General features: G+C 42.6%; 1 protein-coding gene across 1 annotated transcript; it reads left to right on the forward strand.

The window, feature by feature from the left end:
• The first annotated feature begins 2,977 nt into the window (after positions 1 to 2,977).
• LOC137144953 (doublesex- and mab-3-related transcription factor 2-like) lies at positions 2,978 to 8,655 on the forward strand. The gene is made up of 3 exons (XM_067535464.1): positions 2,978 to 3,395; positions 5,015 to 5,120; positions 7,274 to 8,655. The coding sequence occupies exons 1-3, from the start codon at positions 3,069 to 3,071 to the stop codon at positions 8,026 to 8,028; spliced, it is 1,188 nt and encodes a 395-aa protein (XP_067391565.1). The 5' UTR covers positions 2,978 to 3,068; the 3' UTR covers positions 8,029 to 8,655.
• Positions 8,656 to 9,962: the final 1,307 nt, after the last annotated feature.

Genomic DNA, 9,962 nt, shown 5'->3' on the forward strand with positions numbered 1-9,962 from the left:
TGAATTCACCATCGATATCTGCAGCAGGGCAAAATATTCAAAGCGATCATACACTGGCTCTAAGTGGAGTTGAATTCAATAGGACCTTTTCACAATTTTTTATATTAGTAAATCATTATTTTATGGATGTTTTAACAGATTTCTTTGAAGAAGCCACCAGATGAGTATGCAGTTAGCACTGTGATAATTATACACATTAGAAGAAAGGTTGGATGTGTGGGCTATTTTGATTTGTACATCAATACATTGCAAGATATGGCACAGATGGTTCTTGAAAGATGTGTTAATATATGAAAGCATACTGTGTAAGGAGCAACAAGGGAAATTTTGTTAACTTTGGGGAAAGTCACAAGTCATAATGCAGCATAGTTTCATAACAGTTAGAGATGAAAAAGACGTATTCATCCTATTGGTCACACCCAATCCATCTGCTTGCCAATGCAGGCTTGCTTCCTGCAGTATATTTTTCAGTGTTTTGTTCTCTTTGGTTTTAAAAATCCTAAGTGTTGGGACTTCCAGCACATCTGCTGGAACTTAAGAGACTACATTCCCTATCACAAACTCAGTCAGGAACTTTTTTCTGATATACTAAGCCTAATTTTTTCTCTTTTCTTAGTTCTATCCCACTGTTCCTAGCTACACCAATGCATCACATGAAATAACTCCTCTTCGTCTTTTAAGAGGTGCAGCTCAGAGCTCATAGCCCAGGGAGTGGAAGTGGGGAGCTTTGGTAGCTTGAAACCAGCTTTGTGCATTCCGAATCCTGAGCTGACTTGCAGCCTCTAGCGTAATTTAGACAGCGTTGAAAGTCTAACTTCAAATTTTAGCAAATCTTTCCCATGCAGGGTAAGTGCTGAGCACCCCACCCTCTGAAAAAAAATCAGACCACTTCAAACACTTTCAAACTGGAAACCTAAAAAAATTGAGGCACTCAAAATTACCAGTCACTTTTTAAAATCTTGGCTATTAATTCTCACAGCACCCCTCTGATAGATGTATCATCTCCATTTGCCAATTAAAAAATGGAGGCATGAAGATTAAATGACTTGCATGTCACAAATGGAGACACTTTCACATCTGTGGTTAAAATTTGGACAACTGGCTCCCTTTGAGCTCATATCACATCTCTTTTACATACACCAAAATGTAAGATGTCAAGATGTATGTGCAGCTGGATCTGGCCAGGTAAAAGATGACTGAGAATTAAAAAAGATCTAAGACTCAGATGACAATGTGGGTTAGGCAATATTCTTTATGTGGACCAACTTCTGTTGGTTAAAGAGAGAAGCTTTCAAACTACACAGCCCTCTTTTTCAACACTGCAAACATAAGACTCAGATGCACATCTCAAAACATCTTTGATTCTACACACTAAGCATCAATGAGCATACTACATTTCAGACTCTTAGCTGGGTTGACTACAATCCAGCCTACCATCTAAGATAATTTGTGCATGTTCTGATGAAGCAGACATTTCTCAGACCAGGAGAAAAAAAGTTGGTCAGGTTTCTAACTTTATTTGGATTTTTAAAAAATATTCTGAACTTGTAGTTCTTAATTTCTCAGAAAGTTCACTATTACTCTCCAATGCCTTTTTCTATAAAACTATAAAAATAGTTAATATTCTTGGGAAGAAGCAAGAAAAGGACAAATCAGCCTATTCTACTCAATCCTAGTACTGCTGATTTATACTGTAACAAGATGCAGGCCGTAATGACTCAAGTGTGCTACAGAGGCTACACAGAAATGGGAGCCTATGCAGTTAAAACTGTGTTCCATCAGGAGAGGATTCCTAGGTTGTGGAAGACAGAGTTGGGAGTTCAGCCCTTCCCCTTCCCAACCTGGAAAGAGCTGAATCCTGGAGCTGTCCATGCACTCTGGGGAGCTGACAAAGAAGGGAAATATGACAAGAACACCACATCCCCTCTACATGAACACTTTTCACACAGCAACCACTTTATACCAGATCAGTCCTCATCCTCAAAGCCATCCTGCACAACACTTTCAAAAGATGAGTCTAGCAGTTTAAATTAATGAAACTTTGCTAGACACTACAAATCATGGACTGAATAGAGACACTGGATTTATGACTTATTACAACAATCTGTAACCCACTAACCACCCTAATCCCCGCTACCTTTTTCCCCTCCCCTCTCTTCCTTTCTTCCCTATGACTAGAGCAGTGTTTATGGGCCACTTCACCTTGAATGGTCCCTTGAAATAACTATTTATGCTTAATATTCTGTTCAATTCTCATACCGAGCAGTGACCCTTTGTGGTAGGCCTTGTCTACATGAGCGTGTATGCCGGCAAAAAATGTCACTCAGGGGTGTGAAAAACAAAACCAAACCCTGAGCAACATAAATTTTGCCATCGTAAGCCTTGTGTGACCAGCGCTATGTAGGGAGGATACGCTCTCCTGCCTATGTCACTACCCCTGCTCCTTCAAGTGGTTTTATGATGTCCCTGGGAGAGCGCTCTCCCCTACAGAGAGAGCCGTTTTAACCACAGACTAGCCTTGGTTTCCCAGACCTGAAGCAGAGCTCCCTGCGCCTGGCTCCAAAGCTAGCCCCTCTCACCCACAGAAGCTGGTCCAACAGAAGTCGTCTCGCTGAGGCCTGGGAAGGCGGCCCTTAATGCTCACCAGCAGAGAGGGGTCAGGTGTCTGCCAACCCAAGGGCCGAAGTGACCGCGCTGCCCGTTCCACGGGTGCAGCCTTCCAGCGTCTTACGGGGCGGGGGTTGGGGGGGAGGCAGCTGACGTCAAGGTCTAGCGCGTGGTGGACCCGGCCCGCCGTTAAAGGCTGGGGGGAGGAGCGGGGAGCATGGCAGTAGCCGCGGGCGAGGGCAGCGGCGGCAGCGGGGGGCAGAGCTGAGGCTGGGAGCGCCGCGGGCGGGCGGTGCCAGCCCGGCTGTAGAGGGGAGCCGGCGGGCTCGCAGAGCCAGCAGCGGCAGGGAGGCGCCCGGCAGCGCCGGGAGCGCGGACGCCCCTTCCCGCTGAAGTTGGTGCCTGGGGTAACCCCGGCAGGGCAGGGGGCTCCGCTGGCTGGGGAGGGAGCGGGGAGCTGGATGCCGGCCGGGGACCTAGGGGAGGCGCTGGGCAGCGGCTCTCCAGCCCCAGCCTGGCCGCGGCCCCAACCCGGGGCCGGGACGGAGACGGGCGACAGCCGGCCGAACTCGGAGCCCCTCAGCGCGTCGGCTGCGGGCCGGCGGCGCTCGGGCCGGGTGCCCAAGTGCGCGCGCTGCAGGAACCACGGCGTGGTGTCCAGCCTGAAGGGCCACAAGCGGTTGTGCCGGTGGCGGGACTGCGCCTGCGCCGCCTGCCTCCTGGTGCTGGAGCGGCAGCGCGTGACCGCCGCTCAGGTGGCTCTGCGGAGGCAGCAGCGCGCCGGCCAGGTAAGCGCGAGGCCGCGGGCTCCCTCGCGCCGCCTGCCAGGCACAGGCTGAAGCGGCGGCGCGGGGCTGTTTGTCCACGCGCGCGCTCCTCAGTCAGCGCGTGACACTTCAAACGGGCTGGTACAGTCTAGAGCTGGGTCAGGAGCCTTCAGCGGGCGGGTGCGTGGGTGGGAATCTCCTGCCTGGTGAGAACAATCTGGTTTTCAAAGGCGGGGTCTGTGCTTGGCTGGGCTGTTGGTCGGCTGGCAGACTTTAGGCAAGTCACTGCCCTCTGGTGTGCCTCAGTGTCCCCATCTGTGAAATGGGGACAATGGTACTCAGCTCCTGTGGGAAGTGCTTTGAGATCTAGGGCTGAAAAGCCATGGATGAGAGCTAGAATTACAGGAGGAGCGCTGCTCTTATTCCCCTACTTGGTTTAGTTCAGTGCAGTTTTGCAGTTGGGGCCCCGGCTGAAGTTTCAGTGCTTTTTAGACTGATAGAGGTTAATCAATATGCAGTGATCCTTGTAGTTGTGCAGTATTCCTGCACCTATGAAAACCAGATGAAATACTCAACATACAAGAAATATTATCCTTCCCTTAGGCTTCTGTTCTTAAACACCTTGACTTAAATATTTATTACACTACAGTTGTTTTACTTAGGCTTCAAGCAAATGGAGCTCTGGGTAAAGCAACCACCAACAATCACCAACAGAAGTTGGTCCAATAAAAGATACTACTTCACCCATCTTGTCTCAGGGGATTCAATAAGGACTGAAGGATCAGGACCCTTTAGTACTGCTATATGTATACAGAAATAGCTCTTAGTGCATTATTTCTGTAGAATTAGACTGCAGCCCAATACACTTCAGAGTTGAAGTCTCAGTTCCCCTGTAATTATCCTAGTATTAAAGTACAGAGGGAAGTTCTAGTAGCCCAGCCTGACAAGGGTTTTCCAAAAACATCTGCTATTCTATGGAAAAAAGGAAACAGATTGCCATGTCTGCTTTTTACTGGCAGAACCTTGCTGTAATGCCTTAGTGGTGTAAAGGAAGATGGAGTAACTGCAGAAAGTTATTTCCCTTTCTTAAATTGGCAACAAAATGAGTGTTGATTCAGGTAGCTAGATTTTTAAATTTCCAGATTAACAAGCATTACATTTAACAATGTTGAATGCATACTCAGTATTCAAAAGTTAGGATGCTGAATTTTTTTCCATTTTGAGTGATATTTTCCCCCTTCCTTCAAAATATTTTCAATATTCTTTGCATGCTAGCTTTAGTAGTATCCTAGTAATTAAAACAAACCCCAGTCTACACTTAAAATTTAGGTCAACATACCTATGGTGCTCAGGGGATGTGAAAATCCACCCCTGACTGAAGTAGCTATCCTGACCTACCCTGCTGTAGATGCAGCTAGGTTGACGGAAGAATGTTTCCATCAACCTAGCTACAATTGCTAAGGGAGGTGGAGTTCCTACAACCATGGAAAAACCCCTACCATCGCTGTAGTCTGTGTCTGCACTATGGGGTGTAGTATAGCTACAATGGTGTAGCTATGTCACAGGGGTGCTCATAGTATAAACATGGCCTAAAATGGATTTCATGGTTTATCCTATTACTTCTTTCCATGACTGTACAGGTTAAGAAAGATGCTGATAGCGGGGAATGTTCAGCTTCCAGTTGCAGATTAAACTATCAGTACTATCCCAAGAATACCAGCATGTTGGCCAAAAACATACTGGCAGGTAAGGATCTACCAATCTATGGCCTCAACTTGCAAGATACTTATGCCTAACTCAAAACATCTATTTCCATAGGACTATTCTTGTGTTTAAAGTCAGGCATGTAAAGTTAAACATGTTGCTGAATCAGGACCTTTGTTTACAAGTGCAGATCAACACCGAATCCTTCCTGTTTCTGTTTTGACGCTAAATCAATATTACAGGGATATATACATATATTTTAATTTTAGCACACTTATGTAGGACTAGATTGTGACACTGTTACTCATGTAGAATAGTATCTTACTCCAGAAGTAGTTCAGTTGACTTCAAGGAGGCTGCCTAGTGTAAGATATTCAGTGAGCAATCAGGTCCTTAATTAATGATACAAACTTACGATTTTAAAAAGTTTTAAAAAGCTTTGTCCTCAGTTAAATAACCTGTAGTTGGATATTTGATCAAATTCTGGAGCTTTTTAACGAAACCTGTTTCACTTCTGTATTCTCCTTTTGTAACACTGCCCATCGCAAAATAGTCTCTGTAGCAGTTCTTGGAATTTACGACAAAGATGCTCTTTATCCTGATATAAGGTACATCCCATATTTCAGTTGAGGACAGATTTAAACTAAAATTAATCACTCAAACCAAAACAAGAGTCCTGGTCCAGTCCACACAGGGTTTTGCACCAGTTTAAACTCTAAACAATTTAAACTGGTGCAAATGTGTCTAGACAAGGCCGAAGATGGAAATTTTTAACTGTGTGGGTGGTTAGCCATCAGAACAGACTACTAAGGGATGTCATGGATTCACAATCATTTGAAATCTTTAAATCAAAACTGAATGTCTATCTAAAAAATATGCCCTAATTCACATTATACTTGGGCTTGATGAAGGAATTATTGGGTGAAAATTCTATGGCTTGTATTATGGAGGTCAGATTAGATAATCATACTAATCCCTTCTGGCCTTAGTGTATGAATTGAATGGGGAATAGAGCTGGGCAAAATTTTTCAAAAAATTGTATTTTCATAGAAAAATGTTTATGCCCTGAAAAAACCACCACACGATCAAGTTGACAGTTTTGGTTGCATTTTATTTATGTAGACTTTTCATTTTGAAAAATAGAAATGTTTTGTTTCAACTCTGATTTAAAACAGTGTTTCCATTTCAAATTTGGTCAATTAAAAAAGAAAGATGCCACAGAAAAAAGGGAAGACACCTGAAATGGTTGAAATGAAATGACAAATGGGGGGGGGGAAGTTTGGCCAGTTCAAAACAATTTTGAGTTTTTGGTTTGAATTGGATTTCTGTAGAGGGATTCATTCAGTCCCTGAATGGAAAAATCCATTATTCTCTAATTAGGAAGGAACTGTCCCTTTTGGGCATGTTATTCTATAACTAATTGTTTTCTGAAGCAGTTGGTCCTGGGCACTGTAAGAAACAGGATACTGGATCAGACCAGTGCTCCACATAGTCCAGTATCACATTTACTAGGTTCCCAACATACTGTCAGTGATGGACAAAGTAGGGCCATAGGCAAAGAAGCTAGGTTACCTATATTGACTTGTGTGTGAGAAGGATGAGGCCCTGTATTTGTAATGCTCCCTGTGCATTATATAGCACTAAATTATAATACATGTTAATCATAATGTAAAGGTGTAGTTCTACATAAACATAAAATCCTAGCTTTGCTATTAAACTTTGCAAATACAGAAAGGATCACAACTGCTAATGATCAAAAATAAGTCTAATTATCATCTTTGTTAGGTAGTCCAGACTAGTCAGAGGGTTAGACAGGTTATCCCTTATACGGTCCATGTAAGAATGAAATCAAATCTATAAATAAAAATTTCAACAAATATTTCTAGGAGGCACTAAAATATAGTCCATTAAAGTAAATTCTTTGTCTATGGGGCAGCATGGTGTAGCAGACTGAGCACTGGACTGGGAGTTAGGAGCCCAGACAAGTCACTTTCCTTCTCTCCATTTTCTCTCTTATCTGACTTGTCTAGTTAGACTGTAAACTCTTCAAGGCAGGGATGTCTGTTACTATGTGTTTGCACAGCATCTGGCACAAAGGGGCCCTGATCTTAGCTGGGATCTCTAGTCACTACAGTAATACAAATAATTGATAATGATAAAGAATACTGAAGGAAGCCTTTCACTTGTTCTTCTAGGGTATAAGCCTCCTTCACAGGAAAGCCAACTCCTCTTTTCTAACCTGAGTGAGAGAATGAGGAAACGAAGAACATTTGCAGATAAAGAGCTGGAAAGCATAATGCTGGAGAAAGAACTCAGGCAGAGAGAACTGGAGGAGTTAGCTGTAGCTCAGAGTCTACAAAGACCAAATGAAGACTATTTACCAGGCACAGAAACAAACCTATTTAGGATTGGATACAGCCAGCTTTGTGATTCAAAATATTATAACCATAAATTGCTAAATGTTTGGTTTCCTTTGATACATTCAAGCACTATGCTTTATCAGACTAGAGATTTTTTCTTGCCAAATGCAACTACTTTTTCATCAGGCCAAATTGAAAGCAGCCATTTACAGAAATATACTTTTACTATGAATGCAGAGAAATATGCAGAAGCATGTAAGGAGTTGGCTTGGGCCAATATTTTGGAGGAACTTGGCTCCTTTCAGAGAGATTTGAGATTGAAGGCAACAAAAACACAAGCAAGTTTTGAAAAAGTTAAAGAACATTTTGTATCCAACCAGAAGCAGGACATTGGCTCAGAAGGTTTTATCTTACAGAATGATCCTTCCATACCAGAAAAGCAACATGTTTGCCAACATGTGAAAAACAAGCATTCCGTGACAAAGGAGAACATCAGACACTTAGCTAGAATATCCCAAGAATGCTATTCAGAAATGAAAATAAAAAATCAGAGCTTATCATTTTCAGTGGAATCCTTGTTAAAAATCTAAACTGTATAAACAACCATTTAGGGCTGAGTTGTTCTCCCTTTGAACCTTTTGAACAGTGATAGAAATCTTACTGACTCCAACAGGAGCAGGATTGAGCCATTAGTATTTCATTGAGATTGTCTTGTATCAACTGTGTGTCTGATTCTGTAACCCTTTCTCAAGTAAGTAGGCTCATTGACTAGTTTGATCATCATGCTCCCAATGAGGTCAATGCAAAACTTCCATGGTCTTCAGTGGGAGCGGGTTCATCCCCTCAGATGGGACTACTTGTGAGAGTGCTTGAGTGAGTAGCAGGGTCAGGCTCAGAATGTTGAAGATACTGTGTTTTTCTTTACTTTCAGAGTGCTGACTGTGTGTGTAATCTTTATAGTACTATTTTATAGCTGGTCTCTTATTCTAACAAATTATGTTGCTTGTATATAAAATAGTGGTAGTTTTAATTTCTTTATTTTAAAATACTAACAAAAATAGAACTCTAGGTTTTATAACTTACATGTTTAGTTTATTGGAATGGCATTTTGGCTTTTTAAAAAATACTTGTTTAATGCATGTATTAATTTGCAAGACAATGTAAATTGGTGTGTTTGCATACTGAATAAAGTGATAAAAGATGTCATTTTGTGGAAATGGAGAACCAGTTTATTTGAAAAAAGTGGGCTTAAGTTGATAAAGGCTTAATTTGTTGATATAGTATGATATAAGGGCACATTTTTACACCATTGTTCAACATATTAGGGCCTCATTCAGTTGTCACTTTCACTGGTAGAAACAAGGACTAATTCCAGTGAAGTCAGTGGACTTTGGATCAGAAGTCATTGGAAAGACTCGCATTGACTTTAGTGAGCTTAAATGACCAGTGAATGAAACCCTAAAACGCTTACAAAAGGGTTCAGCATTTGCTCTCTTTTCAACATACCTAACAGAGTATTCAAGCAAACAAAAGAATGTAATCATATTTAATGTGTGCACTCTGGCTTGACACTACATGGTAGACTTTCAGGGCCACATCCTCAGCTGTTGTGCACACAGATGAAACTCTAAGATCGTAATAGCAGCCTAGTAGATATTCACAGGCAGAATTTGGTTCAAAACTGGAGGGAGTAAGCTACAGGGTGATGTGCCATTGGTGAGAGAAAAAGACTTGCCAATCGCTTCAAAAAATCTGTGCTCACTCCTCACAAGGCCACATTATGCTTTTGATGGATTAAACAGAACTGCCTGTAGCAGGCAATAGGGAGCTCTGCTTAAAAATGATGCATGATTTGAACTCTTTAGATACAAACAGATTTTCGTGGAAGGGGATTCAAGCATTACATGTGTGAGAATCTCGTTCAACTAACAAGAAAACTGGAGCTTTTGCAGGATTAGTGGGGGAAGCTTGCTCCCATATTGACTGCTATTCCTGTTCTGTGCACAGTTGAGTGCATCTACATTAGAAAGATTGATTTCCTCCCACCCCCATCATCACTGGAGCTGCACTGCTGGTGGAAAAACAGATATGACTTTCTAAGGTAAACAAAGGCCACAAGAGCTTTGGTTTCCAGGACACTGATGCTTTATGTTAATTTTAAATTAACCTACAAAAATAAATTACATTAGTATTTGAAGAGATAGTCATCAGGGCAGTGGTCCTAGAACTAGGGGGGGTGCCACACCCCATGGCTTGTAATAGTAATAAACACTAAATACATGGTTTCCATCATCCACATCCCCACTATAAAAATTATTCCAGCACTTCTGCATCAGGGCCAAGTTTCTCCCCTAGAGCCTGCCTGAGTAGCTTGTCTTCACACCAGGGAACCCAGTGAATCCTCCCACGAGGCCACATAGTGGCAACAGAGTCAATCTGCTATTCACTCTACTAAGCAGGGCTGAAGGACTGAGGAGTAATGTAATAACTGGTAGCTAGCCCTAAGGAAAAGCTCAGATGGGGT

This window comes from Emydura macquarii, unplaced genomic scaffold (assembly GCF_026122565.2).
Source record: "Emydura macquarii macquarii isolate MOO-44397 ecotype Brisbane River unplaced genomic scaffold, CSIRO-AGI_Emac_v2 contig_3506, whole genome shotgun sequence".
Taxonomy (NCBI): domain Eukaryota; kingdom Metazoa; phylum Chordata; order Testudines; family Chelidae; genus Emydura; species Emydura macquarii.

What these genes read in the sequence shown, in the direction of transcription:
- LOC137144953 (XM_067535464.1), top strand. Translation starts at nt 3,069, where the DNA reads ATGCCGGCCGGGGACCTAGGGGAGGCGCTGGGCAGCGGCTCTCCAGCC. An exon ending in GGCAGCAGCGCGCCGGCCAG is followed by an intron (nt 3,396 to 5,014) that starts GTAAGCGCGAGG and finishes ATGACTGTACAG; the next exon opens with GTTAAGAAAGATGCTGATAG. An exon ending in GGCCAAAAACATACTGGCAG is followed by an intron (nt 5,121 to 7,273) that starts GTAAGGATCTAC and finishes TTGTTCTTCTAG; the next exon opens with GGTATAAGCCTCCTTCACAG.